At 39.0% G+C, this 19,257-nt stretch overlaps 1 protein-coding gene across 1 annotated transcript; it reads left to right on the top strand.

Annotated features, from left to right (window-relative positions):
* The first annotated feature begins 284 nt into the window (after nucleotides 1-284).
* LOC148009845 (peroxidase E5-like) lies at nucleotides 285-7,441 on the top strand. The gene is made up of 5 exons (XM_087673120.1): nucleotides 285-705; nucleotides 2,276-2,458; nucleotides 2,827-2,995; nucleotides 6,502-6,788; nucleotides 6,892-7,441. The coding sequence occupies exons 1-5, from the start codon at nucleotides 364-366 to the stop codon at nucleotides 7,072-7,074; spliced, it is 1,164 nt and encodes a 387-aa protein (XP_087529246.1). The 5' UTR covers nucleotides 285-363; the 3' UTR covers nucleotides 7,075-7,441.
* Nucleotides 7,442-19,257: the final 11,816 nt, after the last annotated feature.

Genomic DNA, 19,257 nt, shown 5'->3' with positions numbered 1-19,257 from the left:
TTAGACTAGAAGTCATGGTTGGATTCCTAATGGTGTCAATAAAACTTTGCTTAGAAGAAAAGACTTTTTGATTCAACACTTCATCTTTCCAAAAACGTGTAAGCAATGAGTGAATAATGGGAGAAAGAAAGAATGCAATAAGAATGGCATGACTGAGCATCATATAAGGTACGCCTGGTGCTGATCAGTTATGGAAGAAGTTTCTTCGAAGACAAGCAACTTAATCCAAAGCATTATAACGTGCACCAACCTACATGGTAAGCCATTTTTGCGCTACAGCTGCTAATCTCCTATTGAATTAATGCGCCATCGATGAATCATACGAGCATGATTTAAGCTTAAGTGCTTAAGGCTAGGATCAAGATGCTCAAGCCATATATGAATCGATTGATGTTGGGCAAGAGGATGGTAGCTGGCAGACTAGGCCGGCGGGTGTGTGCACTATTAACTTATGCAGCTGCAGTCATGATGATGACGATGATGCTCGGCAGCTTTGTCTGCCATGGAGGATTGAATATGGATCAGCCGCGTCGTATATTAAGTCATGTGCAGGGCCATGACAGGTACGAGGAGCAGCCATACTATGGGGCGACGTGCCCGAAGCTTCCCCATATCGTGTCCAAGGTGGTCTCTGCGGCCGTCACCCAGGACCCCCGCATGGCCGCCTCTCTCCTCCGCCTCCACTTCCACGATTGCTTCGTCCATGTAATACTAACAATAATACTAATGATAATGATACTACGATGATGATAATATTCATAATAACGATGGCGATAATGATACTGATGTTACTGGTACTCGTAGTTTAGCAGTAGTAGTCGTCATCGCACTATTAGTAAGTTTTCTTTTTTTGGGGGGGGGGGGGAGGGATTGTAATAGTAGTACTAGCAGTAATGGGGATGGCGATAGTGGTAGTGGTAATAATAATAATCCTAATAAAGATAATAACAATACTAATCTTTTATCATTAAAATTCAAAATTATTTTCTTCATATCGTGTTTCCATGGACTCAATAGCAATGTTTAGAGTAGTATCATTGCCATGATATAGGGTATGTTGTGCACTCAGTTGAGCAGATTTTCAAGATGAACTAATAATTATCTTGCTCTTCTCATATGGGGAATTGTACTAGTACCTTAATTGAGAACTTAATAACTTAACCAATATATAGATATCATCTTTAAAAATATATGTTTATATTTGACTTTATGTGCCAATTTTTGTTTGACTCATGATAAATATACCTATTGCTCTCAACTAGTGCTTTACACTAGTAGAACCATGCCAACATCTCTTGGCCCAATGTGTATTATGTCAAGGTATGTGTGTGTTTCATGATGCATCCCAATTCAAGCTTTAAACATGTGGCTTTTGTTATGTGTCTTTGCTTGGCTAATGATACATGTACATACTAGCCCCACACTTTTGAGCACAATATCTTTCACACCAATAGGATCGTGCCATCACTTTCGATCGTGTGTATCATCTTAGGGTATAATTATGTGCCACTTTTCATGAGACACAATTATCTAAGTAATTTCAAACCCATAACAATCTTCTATCATGCTCCTACCAATATGATACCCCCATAGCCAATGAGCATGGAGGAATTTTTAATGTAATATATTTGAGATTCAAGCTTCACCTGCACAACAATAACTATTTGTGAAAAATGATTACAATATTGACATTGCAATAGTGTAAGAACTACATGTCAAAGTATCCTCAAGCTTTTGTTATTCAGGCACGATGGCACCCCATTTGGCCAATGAGGCAAATATATGCTAGTCCATCCCTAGGGCTCAAACCTAGCACATTAATTAGAGGCATGCACACACACATGCACATGTATGCACACACACATGCACATGTATGCACACATTCACATACACATGCACGTGTGCATGCCCATGCATGTGTGCACACATAGGCACACCATGAGAGAGAGAGAGAGAGAGAGAGAGAGAGAGAAATGCTTTTTTCATATAACATTGACTTGTATTTATTAACACTAGTATTCAATTAATTTTTGCAACTCAAAGTTGGATATAGTATCTTGAAGATATGATCAATGTAGTTCTTGCATGGATGCATGATATACTAGATTATATTAATAACCTATGCATTATGGGAAAATTTTCCCCATATATTCAATTAAAAAAATTTTAGGCTCCACTCTAAACTCTTTTATTTTGTTTGTGATATTTTTGTCATTTTATCAAAATGCAGTGTATGGTTCTTACTCTCTTCAATCTCATTACTATCTATGTGTAGGGTTGTGATGCATCTATATTGCTTGAAGGGTCAAACAGTGAGCTTCTGTCACCTACAAATAACAACTCCATAAGGGGAATGGATGTAATTGACCAAATCAAGCAAAGAGTATTAGTGGAATGTGGCAACACTGTCTCTTGTGCTGATATTATAGCATTGGCTGCTCGAGAAGGTATTGGATATGTGAGTAACCCTAGACTCATATTTGGTTGAGAGATACACCTAGAGCTTAGATTTTCAAAAGTATATGAAACACCTCATAGATGATACTACATGCATAAGATGTTTATACTTTTCATGATAAATGTTCATGATATATTCTTATAATAAGTAGTGATGGCCAACTTTCCATGAAGCCACTTGTGCACAACTATATGATAGAAACTTTTGTCATATACGCACATCTCACAAAATATATGTCTTAGCACAAAAGGAATGTTAAGTATCACCATGGTTTTTTAATGGGATTCTCTAGTTTAAAAAATCCTTTTAAATGTATGATGCTTAGCCTAATTTGACTAAAAACACTCACATGGTGAAAATTGTTCTAGGCTAATGGGCCATGGTGGCCTCTTACTTTGGGAAGACGAGATAGTACACAATCATATCTAGAGCTTGTAGATTCTGCAATTCCAAGTCCAACAGAATCCTTGGATACTATTTTCAAGAAGTTCTCAAATGTTGGCCTTTATGAACTAAAACATCTAGTGGCGTTATCTGGTAAATATCCCTTCAAAGTCAACCATACAGCTTCCATTTTTGTGATTTGAATGCACGATAGAAAGATTGGATGTCTTACTACTAATTTCATTTTAGAATGCTACATGATGTACTTAATAATACATTATGCATTTTTTAGTTATCGTGGGAAATCTAGTGCAAAACAAAGATCACTTTTCAAATGGTCATTTTTTGATAGTTTATTTGACAATATAAGGCATGCTAGATTTATGTTTACTAGGAAAGTTAAACAAGATACTATCACAATCAAATTATGGAAAAAACACCATCAATAGTGAACATATGCTTGATAGTGTAGGCTTTGAACTCACAATGATCACATGTTAACACCAATTTAGGGTTTCAAGAACTTAGAGACATTGTGGACTTTTCTAATTGAGCATGATGGATTCTTAGAAGTTTTGTCAAAACACTATGGTGTGTGATCATAATAGAGCTCTTAGACAAGAAGTTTTAGAATCAACTTTTAGTCAAATTTGGAGTTCGTATCTCAAAGGTATCTTGCAAATGAGATGGAAAAAGAGTATTCAAACTTCATGCTTTTTATCTGTTTCAATGGATCTTTTTACTTTGTCTTAAGCATACTCACTCCAAAGTTGTCCATGATTGTATAAGTAGGGAATACTATTGTGAGATTGTGACAAAAATTAGTTCTTATTTAGTTTTTACAAAATTTTCCATTTTCAACTTACTATAATCTAGAATGAAAGAAATAAATGAAAAAACTTTTGAGCATGGTTTCTTCATTGGACTTATGAATGACTCGTTACTATGTTGGGATACTCACTTTGAAGACATCCCCTTATCATATCATTTAGTCCCTTGTATACATTTATGGATGCTTTTGATGTCCCTTGATGTAAATGTCATTTGTTGGAGGAGTTTTGGGTATACATGTTTTTCTTGAAGCTTAATCACCTACTATACGATTAGAAATATGTATAATGTTACATCCCTATGTATTTTTGGGTCAAAAAAGTTAGAATTATGACATGAATTAGTTACCATGATAAGATATATAAAAAGACCACCTTCAATTTTTCTTAGCGGTAATGTTTTTGGTATTAAAAAGAAGAACATCTACATGAGGCCTTTAGGCCAACATGAAAAGCCCATTTGAACAACACAACAAAAACTTAGAATGCGGCAACCATGCCATTTTAGTAACTCTAGTGACTTGAATTGAGACTGCCACCTCTTCTTTGTCATAAAAAACCCTTGGTGCATGGAAAGAAGATAATTTTTAAAGGATCAACAATATAGTTCCTAAAGGATCAAGAAGATAGTTGTCAAATGATCAAATGCAATGCACACACGTATTTTTACAAAGAAGATAGTTGGTAAAGGATTAAGAACTAGAGGATTAAGATGATAATACTAAATCATGAAATGCAAAACACACACATATGAGCCCTCCCCACTTGACAAAGAGGTGCTAAAGGATTGGCAAGGTAGTTGCCTAGGGATCAAATGCCACACACACGCGCGCACGCACGCGCGCACGTGTGCACACGAGCACACGCGCGCGCACATGCACACACACACCTCTCTCTCTCTCTCTCTCTCTCTCTCAAGTTTTTGACATCCTCCCATGGGGAAAAAATGCATTTTTTATCTCATTTTCTATTTAGTATTCAACAAGATGAGCTTGTGCAAGGGAGACATCTCACACTTAGCAAGGGTTCCCAACTACACCTAGGTAGATGTGCAATCCTTGCCTCTCACAAGTGTATGATATTGTCGTACCCTAGGCTAGAAGCCCATGCCCCAATCATACCTAGCTAGTTATTAAAGGATCAACAATATAGTTCCTAAAGGATCAAGAAGATAGTTGTCAAAGGATCAAATGCAATGCACACATGTATTTTAACAAAGAAGATAGTTGCTAAAGGATTAAGAACTAGAGGATTAAGATGATAATACTAAATCATGAAATGCAACACACACACACACATATGTACCCCTCCCCACTTGTCAAAGAGGTGCTAAAGGATTGGCAAGATAGTTGCCTAGGGATCAAATGCCACACACACACACACACACACTCTCTCTCTCTCTCTCTCTCTCTCTCTCTCTCTCTCTCTCTCTCTCTCTCTCTCTCTCTCTCTCTCTCTCTCTCTCTCTCTCTCTCTCTCTCTCTCTCTCTCTCTCTCTCTCTCTCTCTCTCTCATAAGTTTCTGACATCCTCCCATGCGGGAAAAATGCCTTTTTTATCTCATTTTCTATTTAGTATTCAACATGATGAGCTTGTGCCTTACTTGTGCAAGGGAAACATCCCACACCTAGCTAGGGTTCCCAACTGCACCTAGTTAGATGTTCAATCCATGCCTTGCAAAAGTGTATGATATTGACGTACCCTAGGCTAGAAGCCCATGCCGCGGCCATACCTAGTTAGTTGTTAAAGGATCAACAATATAGTTCCTAAAGGATCAAGAAGATAGTTGTCAAAGGATCAAATGCAATGCACACATGTATTTTAACAAAGAAGATAGTTGCTAAAGGATTAAGAACTAGAGTATTAAGACGATAATACTAAATCATGAAATTCAAAACACACACTTATGACCCCTCCCCACTTGACAAACAGGTGCTAAAGGATTGGCAAGAATATAGTTGCCTAGGGATCAAGTGCCACACACACACGCACTCTCTCTCATACGTTTTTGACATCCTCACAAGGGGGAAAATTTCATTTTTTAACTCATTTTCTATTTAGTGTTCAAAATGATGAGCTTGTGCAAGGGAGACACCCCACACCTAACCAACCGCATCTAGGTAGATGTGCAATCCCTCCCTTGCAAAATCGTTTGATATTGTTGTACCCTAGGCTGGAAGCCCATGCTCCTAGCCATACCTAGCTAGTTGTTAAAGGATCAATAATATGGTTCCTAAAGGATCAAGAAGATAGTTGTCAAATGATCAAATGCAATGCACACATGTATTTTCACAAAGAAGATAGTTGCTAAAGGATTAAGAATTAGAGGATTAAGACAATAATACTAAATCATGAAATGCAAAACACACACATATGACCCCTCCCCACTTGGCAAAGAGGTGCTAAAGGATTGGCAAGATAGTTGCCTAGGGATCAAATGCCACACACACACACACACACTCTCTCTCTCTCTCTCTCTCATAAGTTTCTAACATCCTCCCATGGGGGAAAAATGACTTTTTCCTCTCATTTTTTATTTAGTGTTCAACATGATGAGCTGTGCAGGGGAGACATCCCACACCTAGCTAGGGTTCCCAACGTCACCTAGGTAGATGTGCAATCCCTCCCTCCCAAAAGCGTATGATATTGTCGTACCCTAGTCTGGAAGCCCATGCCCCCGGCCACACCTAGCTAGGTCTACGGTTCCTCCCTCGTCGCAAAAGCTTACGATGTTGTCATACTTCACAATGTGAGAACTATAGTGGGAATGTGTCTAAAACTTCATGTTCTAACCAGGCTGACATTAGCATGCATGCATGCATGCATGCAGGTGCTCACACGTTCGGGCGAGCAAGGTGCCTGACGTTCGACGACAGGCTATACAACTGGAGAGGGACGGGCTATCCGGACTCGAGGCTGAACGGGAGGTATCAGGAGACTCTGCAGCTGCGATGCCCGAAAGGGGGCGACGAGGAGGAGCCGGTGAACCTGGACGCGACGACGGGGGACGCCTTCGACAACGCCTACTACGCCAACCTCAAGAAGGGCTTCGGCCTGCTGGAGTCCGACCAGCAGCTCTACTTCTCCGCCAACCTCAGCGAGTACGACAGTAACAAGGTCAGTAATAATGATGGCGACGATAATAATGATGATACTAATAATCGTGATGATGATTATCGTGGTGACGATAGTACTTAATAATACTGATCATAATGACCAGGCCCTCCTGTTCCGTGACGCCCGTGACCTCGTCCATCTCTACTCCACCTCCCAGCAGGCCTTCTTCGACGACTTTGCCGACTCCATGATCAAGATGAGCAGCATCGCCCCCCCTGCAGCAGCCGACGACAGCTCCTACCCTTACGAAATCCGCATCCGTTGCAGCTCCGTTAATACTTATTAAGCCTTGATTCAATATTACATATTCCCATCATTGCATTGCAAGGTTGATTGCTTTATCAGATGATAACATCCCACAATACCGATATTGTATGTTATAGCTTTTCGACGTGCCGTGATTCTAAAGCAATTCTACTGGCTTGTCTTCATGGCGCTCTTACATACACATGATTGATTTCTACTACCCCAACACGACTTGCAATCATTATCACTTGTAAACATCGTTGCATGCAATCAATCATGGGTCTAGGTCTAAGTTGTCATTTTACTATCAGCTTGTGGTCCTGGGTTATTCCACCATCACTATATTACAAGGGAATTCTTGATGCATATACATCTCAAGTATTATATATACAACACATATATTATAGAGCCTAATATTCCACCATCACTATATTACAAGGGAATTCTTGATGCATATACATCTCAAGTATTATATAAACAACACATATATTATAGAGCCTAATATCAACATGCTTTCTCGGCATAGTGGTAACAACAATGAACTTAATAGAAGAGGAGTTAAATGTGTCAAATATATATCAATGCTTAAATAGCAATCGACAATACAGACCAATGGTATTTTCTGCATTATAGTATACGTGAGCATACTAGAGCATAGAGAAAAATCATTGCAATTATATTGTAACGCACTACAGACTACCAATAAAGCAGAATAGAGATATCAATGCCAAAATGCACAAGAAAAACCTAAAACACAAGCCACATGCCCCAAAATAGAAGCCACTATCAACATTGGTTGGTGGGGCACTAGCAGTAGCTCGTGCAGAATTGGAAGTATAGAATTGCAGAAATTGGATAGTAACATTATCGGCAGATCTAAAATCGAGTGCAACAGATAGTTATCTCTCTAATTTAAACCAACTGTTCTAGTCATTCTATAGCTTGTTCTTGATAATCAATTAGTCTTTATTCATGCACTTTATGTTCTCAGGATTTTTGGAATCCATTTCTAAGCATCAAATAATTCTCCCTAGAAATAATCCACCTTAATATCCCCTTTTAGTCAGAAGTTGTTCTCTGATCAAGTTGTACTCATAACGATGATTTGTTACTAATTTGTTATAATCCATCCCAAGTTTGTAGCTTTTAGTCTATTGCCAAAGCCAACCTTTATCCAAAACTCATGTGGAGGACTACCAAGGTCTTGGTGAAATTCACAAAGTAATATCGCACAACTTTCTCTTTGCCATGCACCATCCCTCATATCTCATGCTTTTACACAACCTTTCATGAGTATAAACCTTTACAACTCACCATACACCGTCCCTTCAACTGTTTGCAATTATGAGAGGAGCCTCACATCAATAACATTACAGTATACATCCTATAATATTACACTTATACACCATTCCTTATCCCTAATTAAACTACTTCTTATAGGCTTACACTTGAAGACCTTACATGTTTACATCATAGTTTACATCCTTAAAGCCTTACATGCCTCTACATTAGACCTTGCACTTACACCACAATGTACACCTTACATGTCTTTACATCATAGATTACACCCTTATAGTCTTATATAACACTACAACATCCCTTACACACACATTCACCACAATGTATATCTTACACATCTTTATAGCTTCCTTTGCACATTATAGCCTTTTACACTTATACATGATTCCTTTTACCTCACATATACCCATATAGACATATAAACTACAAATTATACACCATTCATTACATTCTATATATCCCTACATATCACATATACCATTAGCATTTGCTAACATCATTACCCTTAGACCATAGCTTGCACCCTCATAGATTCAAACCACACCTTCAAAAAGCATACCTTTACCACTCCCTTACATCCCTAAAGGTTTACACTACAATTTCCAAACAATAATGTTACACAAATCTTTAGACCTTCCACTTATATAGTTCCACACCTTATACCACAAATCTTTGGTATGCATCACACCTTATACCACACCCCTCACAGCATGTATATCCCTTACACCTTACACCATAGCTAGATTGGAACCTATCAGTCAAATGATGGCATCATGATTCATGGGCACTCAAGTCTTCGATGAGGATGTAGTCCAGTCAAACCTGTGGGTTGAGGGGCCCATCCCTAGGTTGGCAATGGGGCTTGGGATATAGCTAGAGCTATCACATATACCATTACACTTTACACCCTCTATAGCACTTGCTAACAACATTGTATACACCTAGCCTTACACCTTGATACTTGAAAAGCCTCTACACTGTTCCTTAAATGTGCATACACCACAATGTATACCTTACACCTCTCTACACCATTCCTTAAATGTACATAGATCACAATGTATACCTTATACCTCTCTACACCATAGCAATCCCCCTTATAGAGTTACACAACTTTACAACATCTCTTACACATACCTACACCACAATATATACCTTACATACCACAATACTATCCTTTACATGCCTAGAACACAATGAAATTAGCAATGTGATCCATAGAGATATGAGCTATGCTCATGCTTTCATACTTAGAAGAGACTTTTAGACTTTACAACTTCCTTTGCATATTGTAGCCTTTTCGACTTATACATGATTTCTTGCATTCTCAATGCATAAGGCTAAACATTTCCTTCGAAGAGAGACTAACCATTCTCAATGCATAAGGCTAAACATTTCCTTCGAAGAGAGACTAACAAGATCAAGAGCAATTCATAATTTTAAAAAATTTTACTTACCTTGCAAAAGGAGCGTTAGGGGTACATGTTTGGACTATTGTATCATCCCCTTCAATTAAAGTCTATATTAGCATTTAATTGACTAAAGAAATGTATTCATAAGTGTGAGTTTTGCATAGCTATTTTAGCATGTATTTGCATATATAATGTATCCAAATCTTGCACAGAGGGAGCATATGCTTCATTTGTGGTAGTTTCTTGGTCAATATCAATCACACCATTATCCTCTACAATGTGTAGATTCAGTGAGTTGACACGTGGCCCAATCTTGTTTGAGGGTGGAACTTGTCCTGCATTCATAAAAATTAAGAACTTAGAACATATATATTAGAAAGCACTAGACAATTTCTAAATAAGGCATGGCATTGACATATTGAACATGTACTTTGGTGCTCATGAAATTGTGCACCATATAGTTTCATGGACCTTCCTACAATGGTCTCCATTCTTATCCCATTCAACATGAGAACCTCAATTTGATGTTTACATATATTCCCTATTTGTGACCAATCACAAGTACAATATGGCCAACTACAATCAACATTTCAAACAATATGGTGTCAATAGCCATATGTTATGCAACTTTGTACTAAAGCATGACTCTTATCTCCACTAACTTCTCCCATTGTAGGGACGAAGTGTAGATGGGCCCTTGTGGCATTAACTGAAATTTCATGCATGGTTGTGTTTAAAAGAAAAGACTTTGGCATTTTGAAATGTAATTTCATTGTAGTTTTTCAACCAAAGGATGCAAAAACCTAACTCTTGTTGAATAATTTTAGTATTTATAGATTGAATTGCTAAAATTAACCTTTTTTGTGCAAAGTTACACTTAAGTAGACATTGTATAGATTGCATTATAATAATTATTCAAATAATAACAAATTAAAAATGAGCAATTATGTGTAGCTCATGTTGGTACTCAAAGTAGACAGCTCACAGTGTATAGACAATGAAAATTTGAATCCACAAAAAGTTTACATTTTCATCGATGAGATAATATAAGAGCCATACCCAGTGATATTTTGGCTATGGATCAAAGACTTCCTTGATAATAAATCTTCAAAGGTACTTTTGTTTACAGTAACACAACACTGATGCCAATTCAACATGAGATACAAAAAGAGAGAGATGTCCACGTTGAGCTAAATGAGCACAATCCTAAAGAAATTTACAAAAATATTGCAGCATCAAATGTGTTGAGTGAGTGCACCCAGCAAAAACACAAGAGCACAATTAGTATGGTGTAGTAAAAGATTAATACAAAGTGTCAACTAGTATTGATATACCTATCACCCAATGCAACTCTATCAATAGTATCAAACCACAATGTAGAAAGAGTTTTAACATCAACTTGGCATATAATTAGAATATTATTTGTGTTTTATGGAAGACCAAAGGTATTGCTAATAATAACTATAAGAAAACTTGAAATATAGCCCGCAGGGTTTAGTTGGAGAGAGAGAGAGAGAGAGAGAGAGAGAGAGAGAGAGAGAGACAGAGGTACCTTCTTGCTTTCATATAAATCACTGTGACCTATGCTACCATCTTCAACGTTTTGCATAGACACTAAGACTTTTAATCTATGGCCTATGAATGGGTAGTGTTGCTCCGTGCCATTTTTTGATGTTGTAATTGACGGTCACCTCCTCTAGCTAACCTTTCAATTCATTCATCTCTTTGATTACTGATGAATGGGGGAAAAAAAAAGAAGGAGAAGCCTGTCATGTAGACCCAAGTCATTCTAGGAGTAGAGGAATCATAGGCAAAAGTCCATTGAGATCAGGGGGAAGCTTTGTACTTTGAGCCCTCCTTCAACTAAGTTTGTGAGGATAAGATCAGGAGTGCAATATTAGAGAGAAGACTAGCTCCAGGACAAGAGCCTTTAACTATATTCAATGTGCCAAACATTTGTGAGCTTCAGTGGTGGGCTGTTGGGGTTGATCACAATACAAAAACTTTGCCCACCTATGGAAAACTTTCAAGTTTGGACTAAACTTTCGAGTTGCAGTCTCCCACTTCTCTACAATAGATGTCAACATTGTATCTCCTTTGTCTCCTACTTGCTGGGGGGGGGGGGGGCACTGGCTTGAAATATAGCTTTGCATCCTCATGCCAGGTTCATTCCAGCTCACAAATCTACTACTGCTCCTTTTCTAAAAGCAAATAGCAGTCAGCTTCCTACAGTTGCTTGGGGGGTTCGGCTCTGTGAGAGAGAGAGAGAGAGAGAGAGAGAGAGAGAGAGAGAGAGAGAGAGAGAGAGAGAGAGAGAGAGAGAGAGAGAGAGAGAGAGAGAGAGAGAGAGAGAGAGAGAGAGAGAGATGAGGCTGGAAAGAGGTGGAGATTCGATTATCTCTGGTCTCACATCGAATGCTGCCCCACACCACGATGGTCGCTAGGCTCTCCTATGACATCCCTAGCATCCCTCGAGTGAACAATAGTTGGAGGGCCCCATTGCCACATAGGCAATGGAGCTTGAAATATAGCCCAAGCCTCAATCATGTGCTTTGAGTAGACTCTAGCAACTCATGTGGTGCATAACAATGAAAACAAGGGAGGAGCAAATAAAGAATGAGTAGATGTGGAAGATGACTATTTGATAGACTCAAACCAAGACAAAGCCTTTCCCCAACTCTCAACCACCTACAAGAGGGATATTGATTAGAGATAATCCAACCTCCGAACAACAAGTGGGTAGAACGAATGGCATCACTCATGGGGAGAGAAAGCCCCTCAATCAAAGTTCTTCTCAAGCATTACAAGGAAGCCTCTTGCGTGAAAATAGAGAAAGTGACTACAAAAATGTAGAGGTGGAAGCTATGAATCTTAAGAGAAAAGAAGGGGGGAGAGCTAAAATATAGAGGTGAAAGCCATAAATCTTAAGATGAATGAAGGGGGGAAAGCTAAAGCTCCACGAGATTTTCATAAAAAGAAACCTAATTGTAACAAGAGGACCCCAAAACAACTCAAGAAACAATAAACTTCACTTGAAAGTTTGAATAACTTATAATGTCCATGGTATCTTTAATCACTTATGACATACATGGTCTTTTTTATATAGGCAAGACCAAATCAATTAGGACCATGATTGCATTCCCTCCCTCGTACGTCTCTCTCCTCTACTTGTTAAAATACACTTCTAGACTTTGTTGTTGGGCTCTCTCTCTCTTCCTTTAGTTTCCACATTAGCCTTCATATTTGTATACTACCATCCCATTTCGAGTCTTCTTTCATCTTCAATTCATTGTTTTTTCTTACACTACCTCATGTCTTTGACACCTATATTCTGTCAAGAATCTCTCACCTTGACTAATAGCTCCCTAGCTTCTTTAATTGTTTTTTGTGTGCCTAACCAATTTCCATGCATCTATATACATGAGATCTACCATAATGAGGTTTCCTCCAACTAATAATGATGCTTGAAACCCCAACAAAGATTCCTACCACAAGGGTCTAGAATCGGCTGGGTCCACATATATAGAGTGACATGATCATAAATTCTAAAGACTCCAATGTATGTTATGAGAATTGATGCACATGTTTCCTTGATTGAACTTTGATATTATCTCTACTCTTGACATGATGGATTCTTCACCCCAAAACGACTTCTTGCATAACATTTTCATGTTAAGACATAATCTTATGGAGACCTTTCAATTGTTAAAAAAGAAAAGAGAGGGTCACGGTTCTATTCTCCCTCTAAAGTGAGAAGATCATATATGAGGAAAATTCAATGAAGAGAATCTACCATTATGGCGTCCCTATTTTTTTAAAAAATTCATCACCCAAGACTTCTCTAACAATCGGCAAGACAATAGGTCAAGTTTGCAAAAAAGAAGGCTATCTCAAACCTCTTGGCTATCTCCTTGAATAGACCTATCATTGAGGAGGATCCCTATTTAAGAGTGGTGAATGGAAATGATCTGTTTGGATGGATTTCCATTGACTTATACAAGGAATTATAGGAGATCACACAAAAGTCTCCCTTATGTAGTTGTGGTCTTTTACTTGGATAGAGATTCATTTGCACAAGAGGTAAATGTAGGAATAATCAAATGTATCCAAAAAAGAGGAGAGAAGGGGCTTAAGGCCATAAAGACTCTTTCTCAACTTGCATACTAGGTGTTCCCTACATTTGTCTTCAAAGCCCTTAAGCTGTTGCATATAGATCTCATTATGCAAGTCCCCATGTAAAAAAAGTCATCTTTACATCCATCTAATAAAGATCCAAATCTAGCTGAGTAACCAATAGTAGTACTAAGCATAGATCATCATTTTGACCATGGGAGAAAAGAATTCATTGAAGTCAACACCATATTCATGCTTGAAACCCTTAGCTACCAATCTGGTCTTATATGCGGGCTTGAGGCATCCAGGGATGCTTTTCAGCTTATATATACACTTGCATGATAGTGCATTCTTGCCACTAGGGAAAGGAATCAAATTCCATGTATGGTTAGTCTATAAGGAGTCAAACTGTGACTACAAAGCCCTATCCCATAAGTGACTATTATATCTATGCATGGCCTCATCATAAGAGAGAGGCTCACCTACATATGTCACCATAACATAATCTATGGAGGGTGTAAAGTACTCATGTGGATGTATAGCTCTAGTAGAGCATCTCAAAGCAAGCTGATCTTGCATAACATGCAGGGCCTAGGCTATTAGAGCATTAGTTGATGTACGCTATCTTGCTGGTTGTATGGGAGAGCAAGAGACTCCTCCTAAAAGATCACCTTGCATACCTCAACCACTTGCTTAGGTTGCTTATGCATTTTTCTTGATGGAAAATAACATCATGGCTATAGATAGATTTACGAGCATGCGGATCCCATAAGTGATAGCCCATCTTGCCTACATTCCCATAACCAAAAAAGATGCATTTCACAGACTTAGGATCTAGCTTTTTGCACTTTTCCTTGGGAACTAGAAGAATGCCTCACAACCAAATATGTGAAAATGAGCATATGATGGAGGTTTCCAACCCATAGCTCCTCTACAACCTAGGAATCAATAGCAGTGCAAGGGGACCTTTTAATCAAGTATGTATGGCAGTAGTAACTGCCATAGCCCAAAAGTGTTGTGGTAAGCCTACCTGGCTAAGCATACTATGGACTCTCTCCTAAATCATCATGTTCATGCATTCAGCAATACCATTCTAGGGAGGGGTATAGAGGACAGTCAACTAATGCTTAATACTCAGCTCATCACAAAACTACTTAAAAGCTTTTGACACATACTCACCTCCATTATCTAACCTCAGGCATTTCAGCCTATACTTAGACTAGTTCTCAACAAGAGCAAGCCAATGTTGAAAGGTAGCCAAGATATTCGATTTTTTTAATAGAAAAATTTTAGTCATGTGAATAATCATTAATAAATGTGACAAAGTACTTTGCACCACCTAGCGATTAATGGGAATGGAACCACATAGATTTGAATGAACAAGAGTCAAAAGCTCACCTATATGTTTCATGCTTGAATTTTTACACATACTATGTGTCTATCTATCATATAAACAAAGATCACAAGACTCAAAATACTTATAGTATAGGGACATAAGATACTACAAACTAGTAAGCATTTTTGTACCTTTCAAAGATATGTGCCCAAGGTAACAATGCCAAAGAGATACATATGGAACTATAGCCATAGCTAAAACATGGTCAATAGCAAAGGATAGAGGATACTAGACTTAGTACCATGTGCAATAATAAGATTCCCATGGAAAATCTTCCATAAGGAATCAACAAAAGAGACAACATAACCGACATCATCCAAGGTACCAATAGAGATAAGGCTCTTTATGAGAACCGGTACATGATGTATATCATGAAGAGTGAACATGCTACTTGAACTAAAATGCAAATGGACATCACCAATACCAACGATCTTCAATGCTAGGTCATTACCAGAATGGACATATCCAATCATATTGTGATAGGAGTGAAACCACTCTCTATGAGGGACACATGAAAGGAAACCCCTGAATCTATCAACCAACAATGAGTATATCCTAAGAAAGTATCACTTAATTGTGAAGCATCCAAAGAAGAAGTTGCTAAGATAAAATCATTAGATACATTAGGTTGCACCACATTAATCTTCTCAATCTTAATACTAGACTTGCTAGGCATAATGTTGCGATCATCATTCTTGTCTTGCACTTTCCTTGCACTTGTCTTCATGCATTTTATGCCATTGTGGCCGAATATGGCCTACTTTTCCATAATAATGATAAGTAAGACTAGACTTATGGCCATGGGACTTACTGCAAGATTATCCATGAGTCCTAGACTGTGACCTGTTAGAGTCTCTACCATCACTACAACATATACATGCTATAACGACGTTTATAACGACGTTTTCTTTCTATATATAAAAATATCCCCGTCATCGCTATTAGCGTCGGTATTAGTGTCGCTACAAAATCATCGCTATTTTCGTCACTAATTTCATCGGTATTAGCGTCGCTATTTAACGACGCTAATACCGGTGAAATTAGCGACGAAAATAGTGACAGTTACAGAGGAATTTCCGACACTAATACCGACGATTGCAGAATTATTTTCCGACGCTGATACCGACGGTTGCAGAGAATAATTTTTTTTTGTGGCAGTGTTGCAAATGCAGCCTTGCCACAGTTAGAGCCACACAAGGCTAAGAGATAATTCCTGCTGTCAAAGAAGTTAGACAATCGATCCCAAATAATGACAAGACTTTGCAAACAAGTACTTTCATGACATTAATTAACACAAATGTGCACTGCATTGATAAAGAAAATAACATAACTTAAATTGAGAAGTGCTACTACAACAAAGCAAATATGGAGTCATGCTACAACATAGAAGTCCGAATCATATACACTTTGCTATTACATATGGAGGATAGAGGCCATAAGGCCTTACATAATACAAGATGGGGAGTAATCCTATGTAGCCTAATCTGCTCTCTACGACTCATCCGCATCAGAAAACTCCTCTCGTTGTAGTGGCATATCGAAGGGAGTCTGCAACAGCAAATACATATATAATTGTGAGTATCAAATACAAATTGACATATAATGACAGATTTCGCAAATTAGGAATAATATTAATTACTACTTACCAGTCCTCCGCGAGCATAGAGCTTCTCGATCAGAGCACTCAAGCCATGCTTCTCCCTGTATATCACCTCTAGTGTAGTCGGGTCGCGATTCATAAAACCTTGCTATGGCACACAAACATTGAAAAACAACGTACTTGAGATTCATGTACGAAATACATACATCAACATGGATGTCATTAAATTAGAGTACTCTACCCTATTAATACTTACGAAATCTGCCAGGAATGTTGCGTGGCCGTCGCTACCAAGGTGATGCACCGATCCTGCGTCCAAGCGCGCCTTTGTTGCGTCCTTCTGCTGCTTCCACTTGTCTGGAGTGGATGTCGCCTCATCCTGGAGATTACTCCAGTCCTCTGTATCCAGCCACTCCGGCTTCGATTTGCCCTTCTTGATTGCTTCGCGTGCATCAGACCGTCTATGCGACTGATAGTCACGCATACGCGTCATCATCCACCCTCTCGAAAATCTATCATTGCTAGAGGGCTGAGGGAACTCTTGATACAATGTATCGATTATGGACTCCTTGCTGGCATCTGGGATCTCCTTCCACTTGTCTGTAATGTTGTGCCGAAATACTTGTTGGCACAACTCATGCATCCTAGAGATGACAGCTTTTCCATCATCATTCGTGTATAAATGGCCAAAGGCCTTATCTATGAGATACGAGTAACCTGCAAGATTTTGCAAATGGACACTTTCATGACATTAATACAAATGTGTCAAACACAACTTGAATTGATAAGTGCTACTGCGAAAAAGGATGTGAAAATACATACCTGGAGGAGTGGGTTTCGTGTACTTCTTGTCGGCGCTGGGAGTGATCGGTGGGGTGCGTGAAGGAGTGGGAGCAATAGACGTCTACCCGCCACCGCTAGTGAAAGACGGTGTCGACTCCCTGGTGGCAGTGCGAGTGGGAGAGACTACATCTGTATCCCCACAACAAGAGCTACCTCCTCCTCGACTACGTGACTCTGAAGCAAAGCGAGACCTGCGACTGCGTCTACTGGAGACCGAAGCATCGGACCGCTGCCGATCGTGCTGAGGTGGAATGGGAAAGCTGTGCATCTCGGCTCTATCTCTGACCCGTGCTAGCTGCTCCGGTGAGAAACGCGCTAGCATCGTGTCAATATCGTCATCTGTAAAATCCCGACTCATCCTGTCATCCGTGCCCAAATCCTAAACCTGCACATACAAGGAAAAATAAGTCAATTAGATAATGAATTGCAAGACATAATAAAACTAAGAATTAATTTGCAAGACCACTTTAAAATAATAATAATAATTAGATAATACAAAACACCATACTCCAAAAACATACAAACTGTCCTAATCGATTTGCAAAAAGTGGCATTGCTGTAGTGGGAGGAACGTTTTGATTGAGTCACTTTTGTTTAGGGTTCCACAATCTCATTTTGACATAGCTCAGTATACACCTGGAGATCTATACAAAATTCTCCACAAAATGAGGACTCTGCTTCATTTTCAAAAAATCCATCCTCTATCTCCATAAGTGAGATGTATTGGTTTTCCAGGCGGTTCATCCTAGTTTCTTGTATGCCTTCTGTCATTGCCGCTATTAAAGGTGTCTCTTCTACGATCGGTACGGGGGTTCTGGCAAACACGGGGATACTCCTAGATGTCATGGGAATGACATACCACCATTGAGGTTGTTGCGGATTAGGGAAAAAGACGACCTGATCCATATTATGATTAGTATAAAAGTCCACTTTGAGATATTAGGAACTCTTACCTGCTCACAGTGATTTGGCAAAACAAATATATCACTCAAATCGGTCCACTTCTTTGTTGAGTCAATCTCAACAAAGCCACTTGGCCCTCGCTAAACAGTTGCGCCTGCTCCTTCGAGAGTAACCTTGAACCATTGCACATCAAATATGGTCACAGAGAAACTTCGATAGTCCACTGCAAGGATACTCTGTAAACATCCGAAATACTCCATCTCTGCAACTACACAATTTGGATCTGTGGCACGTCGTCGGCTTTCCTGCTCAAACATTGCCATCACTCCACAATCCATTGTCAAGCGTAACTTGTCGATGTGCTCTACTCTGAATTGTCGTCCACGTGACCATGCTGCACTATGGACCTTATACTGGGAGAAGAAGAAGTATATTAGTTGCGATTTGCAGTATAGATTGTAATTTCTTGGGATTGCATCCATACCTTGGGATTGCATCCACGTGAGAAGTCCCACTCTTCTTCAGTAACTGTTTCTCCATCTTGAGATGCTTTGGTTAGGGCCTCATGTAGCCATCTAGTGGACATGAGTAGAGGCATCTCCTCTAGGCCCTTTGGATATCGAATGGGCCGTTGCCGCGTACTCCGTCGAAAGTCAGATC

This window comes from Lygodium microphyllum, chromosome 30 (genome assembly GCF_053477565.2).
Source record: "Lygodium microphyllum isolate KBCC chromosome 30, Lygodium_microphyllum_v1.1.10, whole genome shotgun sequence".
Classification (NCBI taxonomy): Eukaryota; Viridiplantae; Streptophyta; class Polypodiopsida; order Schizaeales; family Lygodiaceae; genus Lygodium; species Lygodium microphyllum.
This window is presented reverse-complemented; position numbering and strand designations above follow the sequence as displayed.